The 20,603-nt window shown below is 33.4% G+C and overlaps 2 protein-coding genes across 2 annotated transcripts; one reads left to right on the top strand and one right to left on the bottom strand.

The window, feature by feature from the left end:
- Positions 1-7,163: 7,163 nt before the first annotated feature.
- On the bottom strand, positions 7,164-13,267 carry LOC131051777 (serine/threonine-protein kinase BLUS1-like). Its single transcript, XM_059208676.1, has 2 exons — positions 12,221-13,267; positions 7,164-7,313 (listed from the first exon to the last, which is right to left on the bottom strand). Exons 1-2 carry the CDS (start codon positions 13,265-13,267, stop codon positions 7,164-7,166), a joined length of 1,197 nt encoding a protein of 398 aa, XP_059064659.1.
- A 316-nt stretch (positions 13,268-13,583) lies between these two features.
- LOC131051779 (serine/threonine-protein kinase BLUS1-like) lies at positions 13,584-14,663 on the top strand. Its single transcript, XM_057986382.2, has one exon. The coding sequence runs from the start codon at positions 13,584-13,586 to the stop codon at positions 14,661-14,663; it is 1,080 nt and encodes a 359-aa protein (XP_057842365.2).
- Positions 14,664-20,603: the final 5,940 nt, after the last annotated feature.

Below are 20,603 nucleotides of genomic sequence, written 5' to 3'. Positions count from 1 at the left end.
CTCACATATATAGAGAGGGTAATCAGGTGGTGGACTATGTTGCCAATATAGGTGTTGACATCCCTCATGGTACTGTCACTTTTGATATTCACTCAACCTTAGAATCAATCTAGGATCTAATCAAAGCCGATCACACCCAGTAAGGTTGCACCGATGACCTCAATTTTGGCTGCCTGATAGGACACTATCAGGATTCGGGGTCTATTTTCGATCGTTGCACCCTTAAGGGCAGTTGGCCTGAAAACACAGTAGACCTGAAGACAATTTTTGACACTTTCCGATTTCTTGGTTACATAATAGATTGTATAATCCTCATTGAGGAAAGTGTGGTTTGGTTGAAGCTTCTAGATTTGGATGTATGTTGCTATTTATGCGGTCGCTCTCTGTATGCTTCCATATCTGAATGGTCTTCTTATGAGTGGGAACTATGAAAATATGACCTACTTTGGAAGCATTTTGTGTGTTAACTATGAAGAGGATCTGAGGGGACAACTACAAAATTTGTTCTTCACAGTGGATGCGACCTATGACACCATGGAGGGACTGATAGGTGTGGTCCTCAATCATCAAAGGCACTAGTGCAACTCAAAGATCCTTGAAGCCACGCTAATCCCGATGGTGGATGTCCTGGAGTTAGGTGAAATGTTGGTGGGGCTTCTCAATGGGTTTGTTAAACCCTTAGTGGTGGATGAAGTGGCTAATTGTATTCTAAATTTACCATCTGACCATAGGATTAGTATCCTAAAAGTCTATTTCTAGATGGAACTTTACCTGCCTTCGGACAGTTCTGATGATGAGTCATCTGAGAAGGATGGGGAGGAGTCGGACAATGATAGGCACAACTATGCTGTGGAAAAATATCTGGCAAAGATGGCTGAGAAGGAAAAAGTGAGAATCTTTAGTGAGAATGCATGGGAGGTGTTTTGTTGCACAGTTATGAGTGGAAACATGGAGCCCTTCCGCAAAGTTACCCATTCAGAGGAGTGGTGGCTTTCTGTCCAATCGACCAACAATGTTATCCATGTTGGTGAATGTACCTCTGCTATTCTACAAGCCCTGCATGGCATTTAGTAGTAGATAGGCATACGAGGGCTGGTTTATGCCATTTTGTTTCGACATTTTATGTAATCTTTTTAATATTAATATAGGGTGCTATCCCCATACTTGTTAGCACTTATCCAAAAAAAAAAAAAAATTAATTAAATCCACTAAAACACACACAATAGAACAAATCTCAAGCAAATACTCATAAAAGATCAAACCATAAAATACGAAGGCCAAACAAACTAACAAGACGACAAACTGACGACACTCACACAAGTGTAACTGAGTAAAATAGGGTCAACTACTATCTCCTCCACTTCCATCAGAAAATATAAGGCACGCTCAGACCTGTGAAGCCAGGTGGAGACGATACCCCGTACCTACCTGGTACTTGTACCTACAATATCTTGCATCACCGAACCACACATGCATATATACAATATAGAAAACATGGCATACACACCAATGAAGGAGAATTGCGACGTTCCCTATCCCACTGAAATGAGTGAAGGAAAATTTTCCCCTTGCATCCAATACACTTGCAGACACACAACATATAATTACACATTGCATAGATAAAGTAAAGTGTCAATACATAGCACTAATCCATAAAAATGCCATAAATCACAAATACTGAAATACTACAAATAAGTTATGCATCTCATATCTAGATAAAGCATGAAATAATGTCATATAAGTTTGAAAACCACATCATGGTAATGTATCCACTAAAAACAAACAATAATAAAATATGAGTCTAATGAGTTCCAACGAGGAGAGGTACTACACAGTGAAAGGACTACCCACGTTCAAGTGATGAGTTTGGAAGCTAGAAACAAATGCTGCATATTCTAATGGAAGTTGTCCCAATAGGTTATAAAACAACTACACATCCTTCTTATCAATGTCACAATCCTTAAACTGTGCTCTTCGCTCATTTGCCTTAGTGACATAGTTTTGTATCAAATTCCTTGGGATCCAACATGGTGAGATCATTATCAAATTGATAGCCCCTAATCTTATCAGTTTGGCCATACAATTTTCCCAAGACATCCCATGCATCCTTTATTATTTGACACTTTTCAATGTGAAAGATGAGATCCTTCGATATATACTTCCTCAATGTCCTTATTTCCATAACATTTTTAGTGAGCTATTCCATGTGAGTATTTCATATGGTACAATGATAGTTCCATCAATATAATGAGTTAATCCATTTTCCATTATCTTACTCCATACATCAATTTTCCATGAAAGATAGTTATGTGGAGTTAAAAGTGGAAATTTAGGAGAACCCATAGAAAAAATGAAAGAGCACAAAGAAAAGAGAGACACAATCACTCAAGACACCCCCCCCCCCCCCCCAAATTCACTCAATCAAAGAACCCCCCCAAAATGACGATTTGACACTTTATACTTAGTGCGTGTACAATGGGCCACTTGGAAAAAAATGGCAAAGTGGAATTATGATTTCAAAGTTACAACTGCCTCAAATAGGTTATAAGAGACTCAAACAAATACTAAAAGAGATCTAAACTAAGATCCAAGCAAATTATAAGTACCAAATAGGCCAAAAATGATGAAATACTGAAAGTACAATTTATACTCAAAATGGTAAAAATTTAATAGCACCTCGTGAAAGTAGACAAAAAATTATGCACTTAAAAAAAAAAAAACACTTGAAAAGGAGGTCGTGTGAGCCCGAACGAAGCCTCTGATGTTGCAAAATCAAGGATTGGATAGGTAAAATTGTGAAAAACTAAAAATTATAAAACCTCTATCCACCAAAATTAGAAAAAACCACCACAACTACGAAGAGCATGGAAAATTAGCGCAAATAAAAAAAATTTCACTAAAAAAGGCCTTAAAAAAAACCAAGTTATGAGCCTTCAAAGTTTGACTGCTTTAAAAAAAAGCTCATTGGAGAGGGGGTCAAAATTTTCCCAAAAAAGTAGATGTAGTGCTGATGTCAATATTTAATAGGCTTAAATTTGATGCTTGTTTGCTCTTAAAAAAAGTTCACCTACATGGCTATGCGGCTATCCGTATAGTACAAAAATGCTGACGTGGCCCAATCAAAAGTTGACATGTGTCATACAGTAGGCTGACTCAGAAGTGACCTGACATCCATACATATATCTGTGTAGATGATTGGACTATATGAACCAACTAGGGAATGCCATGTGTCGGTGCAACACTGATTGTGAGATGACGTGTCCACTGATTATGCAGTGAGTGGGTAGTACAACCTAATGAAAGGTCACCATGTGGCAGCTACAGTGAATGCAGGAGCAAATGGAGTTTTGCCGCGTATTAGAGTATTATTTTCTGCATACTAGTGGTAGCCTACCATGTGGCAAACATGATCACCATGTAAGAGCTTACGAAGCAGTAGGGAGGGGCAGCCACAACGGTGAGCAGTGGGAGATCTAGGGGTAGTGGACCTCGACCTATAGTTGATGAAAGGCACTGGGTAGAGGGGAGTGGCGGTGGCCTGGCTAGGGCTTCTAGGAGCACATAGAGCTGATGGATGATGAAATCGCTAGAGGAGTCCAAGAGTTTGAGGTGGAGGGTGGTGCCATTGGGATACTGGCAATTGAAAAGTAGTTGCAATGCTTGGAGCTTTCAGAGAGACATAGGCCAACATCGGTGTGAGGTAGAGATGATCGACAGGAAGGGTGGTGGCTCAAAAGGTACATAGCAGTGACGAACATGAGGTACAAACCCTCTAGAATGTACAATGTAGGGTATGGTGGTAGGAGGGGGGTGAAAACCCCCCAATAAACAATATCATTTTTTAATTTTCCAATTAAACTTTTTACGTATAAAATAAAAAAATGCAAAAAATATAAAATAATATGGATTTTAAAAACTTTTTGGCAGAAAAATAAAAAATATATATATTTGAAAAATTCTACCATACTACCCAAATATGGTAAATTTTTCCTCCAAGGCCCCAAATTTAATTTTCACCAAATATAGGAAAATTTATACTCAAAATTTATGGTGAGGTTGAAATCGGCATGGGATGCCCCCAAAATGCACAACTCCCCAAATCCGAAGAAATGAATGCTCCAAGATCTCTCCAAATAGACTACTCAAAGAAGCCCCAATGGCTTTGATACCATGCAAGAACTTGTGAAATATAGCGAATGTCTAGAGTATAGTGAATAGCACAAAAGAGAGATAATAGATTTGATAAGAATAAACTATACTCTGATCAAGATGCAAAATAAGATCAACTAGATCATTAAAATTACATACAATGTAGATGAGATTTCTAAAAGGCAAGGCCATATTGATATGCGTGCACACAATCATGACATGTGGCTCAATGATAAACAAGGGTAGGTGAGGTTAGGTAAGATAAATAATAAAATATTCTACAAGAGGTGGATCACCCATTGAAGGTGGAATGTAACAACAAGATAAAACCACAAAAGGTGGAATTTCTCCTACAAGTAACTTCCCTATGTGCACACTTCCGTAAGTGTCTCCTATGCAAACTATGATGAGATGCATTATCCTAAGTCAACTTAATTGAAGTGTAATTATGAGACATAATTTACACCAACACTCCTTTCTATTGTCATTATTCATATCCTATTTAATAGGTTGAGAGGGAAGATCCTTATCATCTAAGGCTTCATATTTTCTTAATTTTATATGAGGATATAGGTCTAGAATAAAATATATAACATCATATTGCCTACAAATATTTTGATGACTAAGATAAGCTCTAGGAGAATAAGGAGGATCTAAAGAGATTGGTAAACCAACATGTTGATCTTGCCCCTCTTGCACTAGAGTATGCCTATGAGAAGAGGATGGTGTCATGTTTCTCTTCAATGATTTCTCTTCATTAGAGATATCATTGATAGGAGTATTGAATTTTTACTCCTTCACATTAGATACTCTAGGATAGGTACAAGTGTTAGCTTTTCCAATTCTATTTTTAGGATTATGATTGTTTACAAGAGCCTTTATGTGATCTACACATGTAATAAATGTTTTTAAAAATGTCATTATAAAGAAATATATAACATGGATAAAAGCTTTGAGATATTATTTGCAAGTAGGAAATATCTTTGAAACCCTAAAGATACAATATGCAAAAGTAATATGAATGAAAAGAAGCAATGTAAAATGAAAGAAGCCATTATCCAACACATGATTATGATAAATGTAACTAAAAAGTAATGTAATCATATGTGAAATAGTAAACAAATCAAATTTAGTAATTTCAGTTATGAGTGCTCAAAATTAGATCTGAATACAAGTGAAAAATTATGCAACCAAAAAGCCAAAATTTCCAAAATAAATTAGGGTTTTTACAAAATCAACCACTAAATTTAAGTAATTATGATCTATGAAAGAAAAAGTTATTTTTCAGATGCCTAAATATCAAGTCTAAGAAAACAATTTAGAAATAAGCATGCAAGGAGTCAAGTTCATGAAAATGTAATGTGGTGAAAATTAGGAATTAGGGTTTCAATAAGTAAAACAATTAAGTACCCTAATTAACACAATAAAATTGAAAGAAGGGGGTGAATCCAATAGATCTAGCCTTAATTTGATTAGAAAGAGGGTTGAGAATGCTGATTAGATTTACCCAATTGTGTGTGAGGATGTACTTTCCTTCTTTCTAAGTTGAATTGTAATGTAATTTATGAGATTAGGGTAAAATGAGGGATTATTGAAGTGATATGATAGAAATAGTAAGCTACAGATGTACCACGGAGCCACCAAATTGGATCTGAAAAAAATGAGATTTTTAAAAACCCATCCTCTAAAGTTTAGCCTGATTTTTTTGGACTAGGTAGCACAAATCCACCCTAGTCCTTTGAATTTTCCACTGTCAAAAGCTGACCTATTCATCACTATTGACTTTGTCAGATTTCTCCAGTACAACTCCACACCTATTTTATGCACACAGAAAGAAAGGGAAAGATGTTGGGAATAGGGGTTTGCCTTAGGTCAAACCCCAGTTTTGGAATTAACTATGAATGAAATAATGAAAATATTAAAATAAATATTATGGAGATATACCTCAAATCTACAATGTTGATGATGATGAAATGCTCTTTTAGGGTAAAAACACAATGTTGTGTCACACTTTTATAAAGGAAGTGGCCAACACAACTAAAATTGTTTAACTTCGATCGCATAAAAGTGACATTTCTAAATTGAATTTTAAAATGATGCAAACTGATAAAATATAGAAATATTAATGAAAATTATTGTTACAAGATGGGGTTGCCGTTGCACCAAAAGATCGACCTTTCAATGCCCGATTCAACCACTAGACTTATAGAATCCACAGGAGGTTGTTAAACCATGTTGTAAATCTCCACGAGGGCCGCAGGCCCACTACCAACAATCCCCCTCCCAACGTCACTCGTCATGGCCTACGTGACTAGCTAGGGTTGTCGTTGCACCAAAAGATCGACCTTTCAATGCCTGATACAACCACTAGACTTATAGAATTCACAGGAGGCTATTAAACCATGTCGCGAATCTCCACGAGGGATGCAAGCCCACTGCCAACAATTATGTCTGTTACTTTTTATTTTTTATTTTTTTTAAATTTGACATTTGTTTTATATATTTAAAGAGAGGAAAATCAGGGGTTTTTGTCGGTGTCACCAAACAAAATGAAAATGAACTATTTTTTTTCTGATTTTAATTTTCCAAACAAAGGACATATATATGTAGTGTTAATTTTTTTTTTGATCTATATTTTTTTCATAATAATATTTTTAAGTCCAACATAGCTGAGTTTGGTAGTTTTCATTTTACATCACCTTTTGTCTACTGAATTTACGATTATAAAAAAAAAATATACCCTTTTGGAGAGGGTTCTCTCATCTAGTGAAAAATATATTTTTTAAATTTCTAATCAACTTATTTTTGAACTTAAAAAGCCTACTCACAATGTTTAATTAATAAAAAATATAAGAATTAATCAAAATATTAAAAAACTTATGTCTAGATTTGTGAATTCGATCTCTACAAAAGGGCATTTTTTGATTTTTGTAAAAAAAATCTGCTTGAAGAAAAATTCAATAGAAGTGAAAATTTTCAAAAATATAGACAAAATAGGTGATTTGGCTGCCACATCACCTGCCACATAGGTGAGTTCGGTCGAACTGAGTTCGGTCGAACTGAGTTCGGTCGAACTGAGTTCGGTCGAACTGAGTTCGGTCGAACTGAGTTCGGTCGAACTGAGTTCGGTCGAACTGAGTTCGGTCGAACTGAGTTCGACTGAACTAAGTTCAACCAAACTATTTTTAATTTTTTTGAAAAATTCTAAGGTTGAGCGCTCACAAATCAAGATTATGTTGTCAATAGTTAGGCTGAAATGAGTTCAATCGAACCCTTGGCGCCATTTAAGTGCCATGTCAACAATACGGGGTGCCACATGGCTGGTTGGTAGTCTAATTGGACTACCCCCAATTAGCCCCAAGTGTGACATAGCTTCATGTTTTTTCCCTTTAATGTAATCACAAATGTTGAATGTAATATCATGACAAACACATGAACATGAAAAATCCTAATCACACACACATTCTTGCATTAACATTGATGTAACTTTTCTCCACAATGCTTGAATGAAGAATATGCATCCTTGAATCTCTGAAGATTCTTGATAACAAATGCTTCACAGATGCATGAATGATCTAATTGATGTTCTTTTAGGTCTAGATGAATTGATAAGATGTCTTTATATAGGGCTCCCTAGATAAATTATCGATTAGGTCGACCTACAATGGTCATGTTTATCCCCTAGGATCAAATTATGTTGGGGAAATATAGCACCTACCCCATTTCAAAATGGAGCCCCTTTGAGAGGGGGCCGAGGCATTTTTGGGTGCCCTAGTCTAGACTAGGGCATTCCATGCCTTGGTCTTTTTGTAAAGAGGACCAAAATAAGTAGCCAAAGAGAATGGCATTTCAAAGTGGACCCAGCCAAGGGTGTACATGACATCAAATTTGGATAATTATGCCTGAACAAACCTACAAAGGGGATGAGGATAGGACATGCTAAATTAGGAGCACAAACATGAGGTGTAAATTGGAATGGTAATAATTTATGATGCTATACTACCAGAGTCTAGGGCCTTTTTATGGACAATGATACATCATAGGATTTCCATGATAGATAGGTTGAAAACCATTGGCATTGAAGGACCAAACTGATGTCTAATGTGCATGAATAATGAGGAAAATGAAAATTATTTAATCTTTAATTATAGTGTGGCTTCTCAATGTTGGGTCTAGTTTATGAGGGAGGTTGGTTGGGTCTCTACTAGATACGAAGATTTCATTTGCTTCATACAAAGTTGGCTACCCTTGAATTGCCATTGTTTGTGGGGGGATATATGAACTTTTGTCCCTTCAATGATCATGTGGCAATTTAAAAAAGAGTGTAATAAGATGATTTTAAAGGGATAGCCGATGGAATAACAACATTAATATGGAAAATAAAAGAAGGTATATGCAAGAAGGCCAATGCAAATCAAATAAATAGAAAGAATCTAACCTTCACTTATTGGGATAGTAAAATTCAAAAAAAGAGGGGCAATCTTTTTATCCCTAATAGTTTTTTCATCCAAAAATGAAAAAAAAAAGAAACAAAATGATTGACCGCTCCGAGGGGCAGATTGAAGCTCAATTTTGATGGGACTACAAAGGAAAACCTGGGTCTTGCTGTAATAGGATACATAATTAGGAATGAGTAGGGTGATTGTATTTGGCCTTACTCCTAAAAGCTGAGGAATGCAACCAATAATGAGGTAGAATTGGAGACACTTGCTAGAGGATTACGTTTGTGCGTGGAAAAGAAAATGATTAACATAGACGTTGAGGGTTACCCGTGGGATTGTATTAACACATTCTGCAAAAACCACATCCAGAATTGGAAATTGAAACAGTGGATATCAAAGATAAGGAAGAATCTTGACAGGATCAGTGATTACTCGATTTCTCACGTTTATTGAGAAGCCGATGGTGTATTTGACATGCTGTCCAACATTAGAGTGTTGTAGGATTCGATGAGGGAAATTTACAACTTTAACAGTTTGGATCCCAATATCGAAGACTTAATAAAGAAAGAAAAACCTAATTTGGATTAAGAGATGATGTAGAATTATGAAGTCAAGTACATGGGAGCCATGAAATCATTATATTATGATAGTATTAGTGATAAGTACAAAGATTCTCTTGGGATGGTAGTGGATTGATTGGATCGATCATTCAGAGGACGTGCGTTGCATGAAAATTTTCAGCTTTGGCAGATGTATGCAAGATAATACTCTCCTCCTTGTCATTTCCTCATGTTTTGATTTAAATGATTGCCATGACTGCTGCAACCACATTTTGGTTATCCTTTGGGTTTTTAATTATATGGTATCATTACGACTTGCAAAGGTAGGTTACAATACGAAGAGGATCCATGAATAAATCCAAAAACAAGATAAACCTTTGGATAATGTGTGGCAAATCTCAATGTATATACCTTATAACAAAGACACTGTAAACCATAAGAAATTAAAACAAAGTAGTGTAGACTTTTGAAGGACACAAAGAATCCAGTTAGACAGTTGATATGGATTGTGATTCCTTCAGTTCTATCCATTGGGATTTGATTGATAAAACACCATAGGTCTCCTAGTTGCAGAGAAAACATATATAGGGATGACATGACATAGGCATCTTGTATCAAATTGAAAGTTGAAGTGTTGGGAGAAATTAAATAAGTGGAAATGGGATTCATCTTTGCAGCAGACTGCACTTGTGCATACAAAATGAAGAAAGAGCAATACCAACTATTAGTCCTGTGTGAGAACAATAAAGTCTGGTAGGAAATATTCTTGGTGGTTGGAGATGGTTCTGGTAAATAGGGATACATACACGATGGGCTAATCTACAAATACTTTTGCTCTCCAATCGTCCAAATGGTGGGCTCTAGGGAATAGGGTTTCCAAATTAGAAGTAAACTGGTGGTGGAATATAACTAGCTAACAATATTTGTAACATTGGACAAAATTGAGTCGACCTGGTCACGGGTTTGTTGTCGAGAACATTCAATCTAGAGATGCAAGGCAAATAAAAAAATCTTATTGAGCTGAATCACTTTATTGTGAAGAATCCAGATCTATTCTATAAAAGAGAGATTAAAAGGATTTCAGCCTATGGTGAATGAATTAGTTTTTTTCTTCACCACTTCACATAATGTAATCCCTTTTCATTAATAAAAGAGAGCTACCCTATAATGGCAGTGCTTTAAAAAGTAAAACAATAATAGATATGGATATAAATGTTAAATTGAATAAAATATGTAAAGTTGTTCTCAATGAACATTTTATCTAAACTAGTTATCTGATTTTTATTTTGTAAATAAATGCTATGTCAAATATCTTATAAAAACATGGAAAGTTGTTCTCAATGAAAATGCTATCTGTCAATATTTTGATTTTGGAAATAAATTCTATTTAAAATATCTTTTATAATATTACTCATGACCCTCTTCTCATGTTTTGTTTTGTTCATGTAATTTTCTTTTTCTTTTGATATAAAAAATATTTGTAAAAATGGCACAGTTCATTAAAATGGTCACTCATAAATGATGTAATATTTTGAATGCTTAATTTGAAACAATTATCTTCTGTTGCATTTTTTGTAACATCCCGCATGAAAAATTCTCAGGGGATGACAATTACAAAACTAATTCCTCGTGAGTGATAATTAGGCTATGGTCTCATGGAAGGGGGCTTCCTAAAAAACTTTAGTGGGTATTGTTGAAGATATTTTATAATTATATTAAAGTTGATAGTCCCATGAAAATATTAGTGCAAATTAAGCTTAAAATATTAAGCTCTAAAAGTTATGAAGGTCTCATGAAATTTATTATTTTACATATCCTACTCAATAGAAATGACAAAAGAAATTAATTGGTAGAAATCTAAAAACTCTAGTAGATTAAAATTTAGGGTTTCTTAATTATGCGAAAAAATATTCTAATTGAGCTTGTAGCATTTATTTTTGCACCTCATGAAATACATTCATATATATATATATATATATATATATGAGATCAATTATCAAGAAAAGTAATAGACAAGTCCATTAGAAAATATTAGATCATCTTATATGACTAAGGGAATGCCTTAAATCATACACACTAAGCTTATACTTATAGACTTAAAAGTGTTAAATACTCGGAGTTTACTGAAATTTTCTAGACTTAATATGTTGCTTAATGTATGTTCTCACACTAAGAATACACTTCTAGGTTTAAATGTGTTAAACACTCAGAGTTGACTAACATCTTCTAGACTTAATATGTTGCTTAGTGTGTGTGGTTTAAGGCTGGCCTGGTTGGAGGACAATTTTTAGAGGGAAGCAACCTTACATTTGTAAGAAAATTAAATTGATATTAAGATCTTTAAGATCAATTTTGTTACAAATGATTATATACTAACATTTATCAAGCTCATAAAGTTATTTTAATTTAAATCAATAGAATTTAAGTTCTTCAAATAAATTTTTATTATTATCTTTTGCATAAGTTTAAATTTTTCATTAATAATCTTTAGTACTACTTTCTAATCATAACCATATTAAATATGCTCTATTCTTATAGATTGATTCATTACAATTTGATACATTTGTTATATAATTAAGAGTATTCCTACAACCTAATAAAAAATAAATATCAAAATCAAAGATCTTACAATTATGACAATAAATAGAAACTGTTTTTTAATGGACAGTAATACTTCATAAGATTCAATAATATCTATTTATTTAGGTTAATAACTTAAAAAATCATATCTAAAAATTTAGTAGAATCTCTATGATTTTATGGATGATCTTGTAAATTGCTCCATTTTAAAGATTACAATTCGTTTGATTAATGTCGACCAATAAGAGTAGATCATTTGGATCATGCTAATGGTTGTTTTTGGCGCATACCAAAATCCAAGACTCAAGATGAACTTCCCTTATTTTGGAGAAGGTTCTTTTTTTAATTCTTTTCTTGTAAGTAACACGTACCAAGAACAAGTTAGTACAATTTGATCATGGAGAATACGGAATTGAGACCAGTAAGGTATTGAAATAATTACGGCATCGTCAATATTTTTATAAAGAGAGTCGATTATTTGAAACACACCCAGAGAAAGAGCTTCGAGCCGTTGCAAGCTTCCCTATTGCTTCCAACACTTGACAACACATTTCTCCTCGTCTTCTTGATTTGTTGCTCCAAGGGAACCAACTTATCCAACAAATTGGCCACAACATACTGCGGTGTCTGTGCATGTTTTTCAAAGAATCGGTGCTTAAGCAGCAAACTCGCAGTGGGTCTTTCTCGTGGATCATCCACCAAGCACATACCCACAACATCTTTGAAAGCCAGGGAGAATCTACGCTTCTCATCTAATCTTGGAACAGATCCTTTTCTCACATGATCAATCATTTTCTCTGAGTGATTGCAATACAAAGGAGGGCTGCCATGGCCAAGCTCGATGGCGAGAACACCAAAGCACCACATATCTGCCCTAAAATCATACCCAGATGAAGAATTTATCATAACAGATGCTCCAAAGTCTCCTAATTTAACAATCCCATCGCTATCCAGATAAATGTTCCCGGCCTTGATATCCCCATGAATTAGACCTTCGCCGTGAATATAAGCCAAGGCATGGAGAACATCTTTGAGCACAGTTGCAATAATAGGCTCTTCTAGGCCACCAGGGTAAGCTTTCTCCATTAGGGTTTTCAATGAGCCGCCACCCATGAACGGCATAACCTGCCAAATGTAGTTGTTGGACATGAAAGTACTGTAATAGTTCAATACGTTATCATGGGATAACAGCATTAGAGCTCGTACTTCGAAGCGCACTCGATTCCAATCAACTTTTTCTTTATCCAGGCATTTGATGGCAACTGTTTTGACATTGCTTAAACACTTGGAGAGATAGACAATGGAATTTGTGCCCCTTCCTATTCCATCGACTATTTGGTATTCCTGGTCCTCCCTAGGAAATTTCCCAGATGGGTTTTCTGAATCTTCCTTGACAACTATGTCACCATGGGTCGGACTTGAACGAATATGGAAAGAAACATCCTTTTTGTTGATATTATTGAGGGCTTTGCTTAGAAGCGACTTGCGACGAACATGTTGGACTGTGGAGGATTTTGAAGAGCTGCTGCCTTCCATTTGATCAAAATGTTAAATGCCAAAGATTTCTTCTTCTTGTTCTCAACTACAATATAAAATTATCTTCCAAGCAGATTGATCATGTATGTAATAGAATAGTATCCCTAAAGGAGCGCGTCTGTTGGTCTTTAGAGTAAACAAACTTAGAAACGAAAAGAACGGTAGATGGTTTGTATCCTCTAAGAAACCAAACAGACGCGCTGCTTTGGGGATGCAATTATATTTATTACACGATCATCCTGCTGGAAAGATAATTTTATATTGTAGTTGAGAACAAGGAGAAGAAGAAACCTTTTGCATTTAATACTTTGATCAAATGGAAGGTAGCAACTCTTCCAAATCTTCCACAGTCCAACCTATTCGTCGCAAGTCGTGTCTAAGCAAAGCCCTCAAGAATATCAACAAAAAACATGTTTCTTTCCATATTCGTTCAAGTCCGACCCATGGTGACATAGTTGTTAAGGAAGATTCAGAAAACCCAGCTGGGAAATTTCCTAGGGAGGCCCAGGAATATCAAATAGTGGATGAAATAGGAAGGGGCACAAATTCCATTGTCTATCTCTCCAAGTGTTTAAGCAATGGCAAGACAGTTGCCATCAAATGCCTGGATAAAGAAAAAGTTGATTGGAATCGAGTGCGCTTCGAAGTGCGAGCTCTAATGCTGTTATCCCATGATAACATATTGAACTATTACAGTACTTTCATGTCCAACAACTACATTTGGCAGGTTATGCCGTTCATGGGTGGCGGTTCATTGAAAACCCTAATGGAGAAAGCTTACCCTGGTGGCCTAGAAGAGCCTATTATTGCAACTGTGCTCAAAGATGTTCTCCATGCCTTGGCTTATATTCACGGCGAAGGTCTAATTCATGGGGATATCAAGGCCGGGAACATTTATCTGGATAGCGATGGGATTGTTAAATTAGGAGACTTTGGAGCATCTATTATGATAAGTTCTTCATCTGGGTATGATTTTAGGGCAGATATGTGGTGCTTTGGTGTTCTTGCCATCGAGCTTGGCCATGGCGGCCCTCCTTTGTATTGCAATCACTCAGAGAAAATGATTGATCGTGTGAGAAAAGGATCTGTTCCAAGATTAGATGAGAAGCGTAGATTCTCCCTGGCTTTCAAAGATGTTGTGGGTATGTGCTTGGTGGATGATCCACGAGAAAGACCCACTGCGAGTTTGCTGCTTAAGCATCGATTCTTTGAAAAACATGCACAGACACCGCAGTATATTGTGGCCAATTTGTTGGATAAGTTGGTTCCCTTGGAGCAACAAATCAAGAAGACAAGAGGAGAAATGTGTTGTCAAGTGTTGGAAGCAATAGGGAAGCTTGCAACGGCTCGAAGCTCTTTCTCTGGTTGTGTTTCAAATAATCGACTCTCTTTATAAAAATATTGCCGATGCCATGATCTTCAATATCTCTGTAAAATTGCACAAACATGTTCTTGGTACGCGTTATTTGCAAGAAAAGAAGAAAAACAAGAACCATCTCCAAATTATTTATACTGTTTTTTTTTCTTTTCGTAATATCATATTATTATAATTATATCGATGGTCAAATGTCTAATTATAGTAAGGGAAATTCACCTTGAGCCTTAGGGTTTTGGTGCGTGTCAGCAACACTTCGACCATGTCCCAAGAATCCATTCTTATTGATGCAGATTAAGTAATATGTTGTAATAATCATGCTGGAGCAATTTGCAAGATTATCTATAAATTAAAGATATTACTTCAATCAAATTAGTATTAGGAATTTAATATATGTTAGGCATTAGTCATTGGTTATAAAATAGATCTTAAAGATCTCAACATCAATTTGGTTTTTCTACTTATCTTAAATTGCTTCCTTGTAAAAATTGTTCCAGATCATATTAGACTTATTTATATATACAAAATATAGAAATGATGTGAATTGGTTAGAAGATGTGATACAACATGGATCAACAATCTGAAAAAACAAATGATTCAAGATCGTTAGCTGAACTTGGAAATAGGGGCATCGCTCTTATGTGGCATGTATGCTTTGTGGTAATATGCATAATCACCATTTCCAATGTGACTGGAGCTATATGTTTCCGACTACATGATCCCTCTTGGGGGCACATAATAAAGTAAAACTAAAAATTAGTGTAATTTTCAAATGCTTGTTGCATCATTCAAACAAAGTACTATTATATAATGAATATAATATAATAACTATTTGTACTTGGGGACTACTCTAGTTGGATATGTCAAAGAGGTAGAATTTATAGGCACATTTATTTAATCTAACTTTTGGTCTCAAGTACCTTCATCTTATGTTGTATCTGTGAACTATATTTTTTTTTTGTCATAATTAAAGTTGCATGTATTTTTTAATAGCTATTTGATTTTAAAAGTTATTATTCTTGTGTGCCATTTTAGTGGTCAAAATTATGGCCTTGTCTTGGTAGTGTTTCATATATCTTTAATTTTTTATTTAGTTTTTCAATTAATTGTAAAAAAGTTTAATATACTTTTAATTTTACTTTCTATATTCTAGACTAAAAAACTAGTTTTTATTTATATATTAAAATTATAATTAATATAATATGATATAGTATAAAATACACTAAACAAAGATTAATAAGCGAAAGAACTACACTAGTAAAAAAATATATAGAAATAGATAAAAATGCTCTTAAAATCAAAACTTGATGCTACAAAATATGTCATTATCTTGAGGAACATGCTTACAAAATTTGAGTAGATTATGAGAACTTTGAAAAATATAGTGCATGTATCCACACCTAAATGTTGATACCCAATTTGACACTCATATTTATTGTTTTTATAAACTATAATTTTTTCTTTGAACACCCACCTTAATTTTTTGATTAACACTATGCTTATGTAAGTTTCATGTCATCCACAAAAAATAGGATATTCTCTTAATAAATTTTGAGGGAAATGAAGACAAGGTTTATAAATTTAGAATAGTACCTCATTCAATATATTATTTAGCATATTTCAACCACTACAATAGATTTTTTTTTTTTTTTTTGAGTTTGTTGAACCCTAGTAAGGTAAAAATGGTGGTATGTACTAGAATTTGAACCAGGGAAGGTAAAACCTTAGTATATTTTTATCTAAAGTGGTTTTTGCAAGTATGATGAAGGATGAAAGGGTGATGAATGAAGTAATGTGTGTTATAGGAAAAGTTTGACGAAAGGGAAATTTTTTTATTTTTGTAATATAGAGAGGATGAGAAAGGGATTCCAAAGCTATTGCCATAAAAAAATGGAAAAAATGTAATGAAAAATGGAAAGGATGAAAATGAACGTGGATATAGAATTGGGATAGGAGAAAAAAATCAATTGAAATTATTTGGGATCAACGAAGGTTAACTCCCTACACTAGTAGAGACTCTTTCTAAAAACTTAGTATTTTTGCATGTTAATAGAACAAGAGAATATTAAGTCAAGAAGAAATAGGAAGAAGAGAAAAATAATTTTAAAATTAGGTTTATAAGAAAATCCTTAACAAAGGATGACTAGAAAACACAATAACAATTGGTGTTTAACAATTAATTGGACCCATAATTAAGTTTAAATATATGCATGAGAACCCATGGGTTTTAGAATTGGATGAGAATTGAGGGATGTTGGTATCCTAGGAAAACAAGGTATCTAAACTTTAGATATGTGTAGGAAATAAATCCGACAAATTTTGTCTAGTTTTCATATTTGTGATAAATATCAAGACTATAAAATGTTGAATATGTCCTTCCATTAAGAATAATAAAATATAATATTATTTTGATCTTTATGAATTAAATAAATCAATAATAATAATTATATCAAATTAAAATGATGCAACAAATGAAAATAAAGATAACTCCACAAAAAGATCAACTAATTGAATAACATGAAAAACCCTTTTAAGAAAAAAATAGATGACCAAAGAATGATCTACCGAAATATTAATCCATAATAGATATTAAAGTATACTTGTATAATCTAAAACTCTTCATAGAGTGGCAACCTCTCATTTATTAGAGGATACAAGAAACCCCAAAAATCTTCTGTCAATTTGTGAATGTAAAGCTACTCACCCAACTTTCAAGGGAGTTACATGCAAGAGACATTCACCTCTTTAATACCATCATGTAGTAAAATATTCCTATGACTTTAGAGGCTGTTTTTTTCTCGTGGACTTGTCAACCCACTAAATGATCTTACAATTCCTTCAAAATTTATAGAGGAATCTTATGGATCCTTAGGGAGACCATTTACACAAATATATTATTATAATATTAATAGAAGATCTTAGTATTAAAACTAATAACTAAGAAACTTCATATTATAAGGTGAAGCTTCAAAGATACATCCTACTATTATAAATAAAATTATAAATATTAATCTAATTTTTTAACTTGAATTGTTCGAAAGTTACATATGTTTTGAATATTAAAATTATGTAAACTAATGAAATGTATGCTTTATATTTTATGTTCATATTATTTTAAGTATTAAAAAATTATATGAATACTATTTCTTTTGTGAAATTGACACTATAATGTAGTTGCTTAAAAACTATAAAAAATGAGGTTAAGTGGGTCTCCACATTTTTTTCATTTCTTTATTTTTCTTTTAATTTTAGTTTCATATTTATAACTTGAAACTGTAGAGTATAGTTTATTTTTCCTCATTATGATAAACATATTTTTAAAACTAAATACTTGAAAATATCATGAACTCAAAATCCAAATCATAGGTATAATTTTTTTGGCACCACCTCCTAGGAGACTATTTAAAACCATACAAGTGTCTCCTAAGCCTATAGACTAGTCTTTATTTCTCATTGACAAATTTTTTTAGATATGAAATATAACTACCATATTTCTAAATATCAATGAAAGAAAGTAGCTTTTACATCCATTTTGTCTACCTTAAAATTAAAATATATATAAAATGAAGGAACTTAATGTTGTAATAGGAGAAAAATTTCAAAAAAACTGAATTCCTTGTGTCCTAGGATAACTAATTTCTATTAGTTTAGTCTTGATTGTTCTCAACTTATCATCTACATTGAATTTCTTTTTAAAAAAACTGTTTACAACCTATGAGTTTTTCTCCTTCAATTAGATCAACTAGATCATAAGTTTTATAATTTATGAAAGCCAAGTATCCTTCATAGCTATTATGATTATGTGGTGTACACCTTGTATATAACATTGCTTTAATTTATTTATGGTGCATCCTACATGATGTGTGTAGCCACATTTAATAATTATTTGGGGCCACTTGTAAAGTTATAACATTAGGTTGGATATACTTTATGTGGATTATGCTTGAGAAAAATATTTAATTTAAAATTTGAAGAAAGACATTAATAAAGTAAAAATTTATCACCCAATATTAAATGTGGGGTCACGGTTTTACAAAACTACTTGGTTGTATTTGTGTGAGATTATATCTTTAAAGACAAGCACATGATTAATGATTTAAGGTTGGCTAGTTGGGGTTTTGGCTTGGTAGTCATTGTATTGATTCTTCTTTCAAGGAGTGCATATGTGAAGCATGTCATGGGATATTTGGTTACATGCTTGGATACATGGAGGAAACATTGTAGAGGCTTGAAATTTTAGAGGTGTTCATGGAGTTTCTATAAGTGTATTAAAATATTCTATTGTTGAATAAAACATTGACCGAGGATGCTTTTGGAGGATAGGTTTTTCCTCTATGAAGGATTTCCAAGGTATATCATGTGTTATCTTGTGATATGTCTTTGATATATGAATTTTCTTACTTGTATAATTGTATGCATGCTTTCTCTTAGGGGGCTATGTAGGAAATTCATTTATTTTCATGGTTGATTTTCCTAATATTTGGTATCAGATCCATGTTTGTGGTTGTGGGGTTTTAGATCCATGTAGTGGTATAACCCTTGGATGAGTAGATTTGATGCAAAGTTGAAGCCATCTAAATGTAATAGGATTTTGAACATTTCAAGGTATTGACAAGTATTTTCATTTATTTTTATTTTTATGGTGTAGTGTACTAAAGTTGCATATTTATGGTTTTTTACTGTAGATGTGGGGTTTGAATCTAATTTTAGAAAAAGGGTTTTTTAGTGGTTGTTTATTGTGAGGGTTTTGGAGGGGTATTTCACAAGTGACTATCTAGCTAAAAAATTACTAGACCATTGTATCTAAGAGGACTGAGAAATGAAAATTGATGTTAAATTTGTTAAAAAAAATATAATTTTTTTTGCCCCTAGTACTAGTCATATATAGTTTGAACTAGAAGCTCATGTCATCAATATACATATTAGATGTGAAAAAGGGATAGGCTAAACAAGCTTTCAACTCCACTAGGAATAAACCCTCTTTCATCTAAACATTGGAATATGAACCACTAAAAGGGAAAATGCAAGGTACTTTAGCCAAAATTAAATATAGCATATCACAATCCTCCAAGGATCCTCCAACTAGCTAGGTGTAGGGATATTTTAATAATTAGACCATAGACCTCTTATTTGAACAATAGATTTAAAATAAACAAACTTGGACCAACTTGCCCCCAAAAGCTGTCATATACAGGGAAATGATGAGATGATAAGGAATCTTTATCCTAGGATTCATCCCAAAATAAAACATTATTACCTTTGTTAGTTTTCGAGAAGTGCACACTCTTTATAGTATTCTAGATCAAGGAGACTTTTCTAGTCAAACCAATCCAAAAAATATCTTCATTAACCACCCCTCTTAAATATACAGAATTAGGAGTAGTCATTCATGGATTATTTTAATTTTTTCACCATCTCATATATAAGTTTACAATTAAACCTTGATACAAAGGACACCAACCTCCTTAAGACTCAAAAAAAATCCTAGTTTGTAAGACTCCATTTTTTATTTTCCAAATTTGTAAAAAATTGAGAGAGCATCAAATTCCTTTAGGAAACACTTAGGATTAGTTAAGATTAAAAATCTATAAACAGGTAGAGACTATAAAATAATACGCTTTAATATAACCAATCCACTAGCAAATGATAGTTGTTAGAAAATCTAATGGATAATCCTTAGGTGAAATCTATCTAGAATCTTCTTTCATTGGTCTCTTCTCAAATGTATAGAAAAAAGAGAAATTCCAAAATACTCCCCTACAAAATTCCTAATTTGAAAATGAAGAATATATATAGTTTTACTCTAGATGAGCTCAAGAATATAGAAAAAATATTAAAGATTTATCTCCATTGATTTGTTGACTTAAAGTAGATAAGTAAACATCTAGGATTTTTTGTAAATTAATTGCCTCCTTAATTGTCATATAAAAACTAAATATGGAAATAAGAAATAATATTCCT

Source organism: Cryptomeria japonica, chromosome 7 (genome assembly GCF_030272615.1).
Source record: "Cryptomeria japonica chromosome 7, Sugi_1.0, whole genome shotgun sequence".
Taxonomy (NCBI): domain Eukaryota; kingdom Viridiplantae; phylum Streptophyta; class Pinopsida; order Cupressales; family Cupressaceae; genus Cryptomeria; species Cryptomeria japonica.
Note: the sequence above shows the minus strand (reverse complement) of the source record. Positions and strands in the feature narration are given on the sequence as shown.

Bases quoted from the DNA above. Each gene is read 5' to 3' on its own strand.
- LOC131051777 (XM_059208676.1), bottom strand. From the start codon at position 13,267: ATGGAAGGCAGCAGCTCTTCAAAATCCTCCACAGTCCAACATGTTCGT. The intron at 7,314-12,220 runs GTGTGTTTCAAA...GGTTGAACTTAG, and splicing joins GCTCGAAGCTCTTTCTCTGG to TTCAGTCGAACTCAGTTCGA.
- LOC131051779 (XM_057986382.2), top strand. From the start codon at position 13,584: ATGGAAGGTAGCAACTCTTCCAAATCTTCCACAGTCCAACCTATTCGT.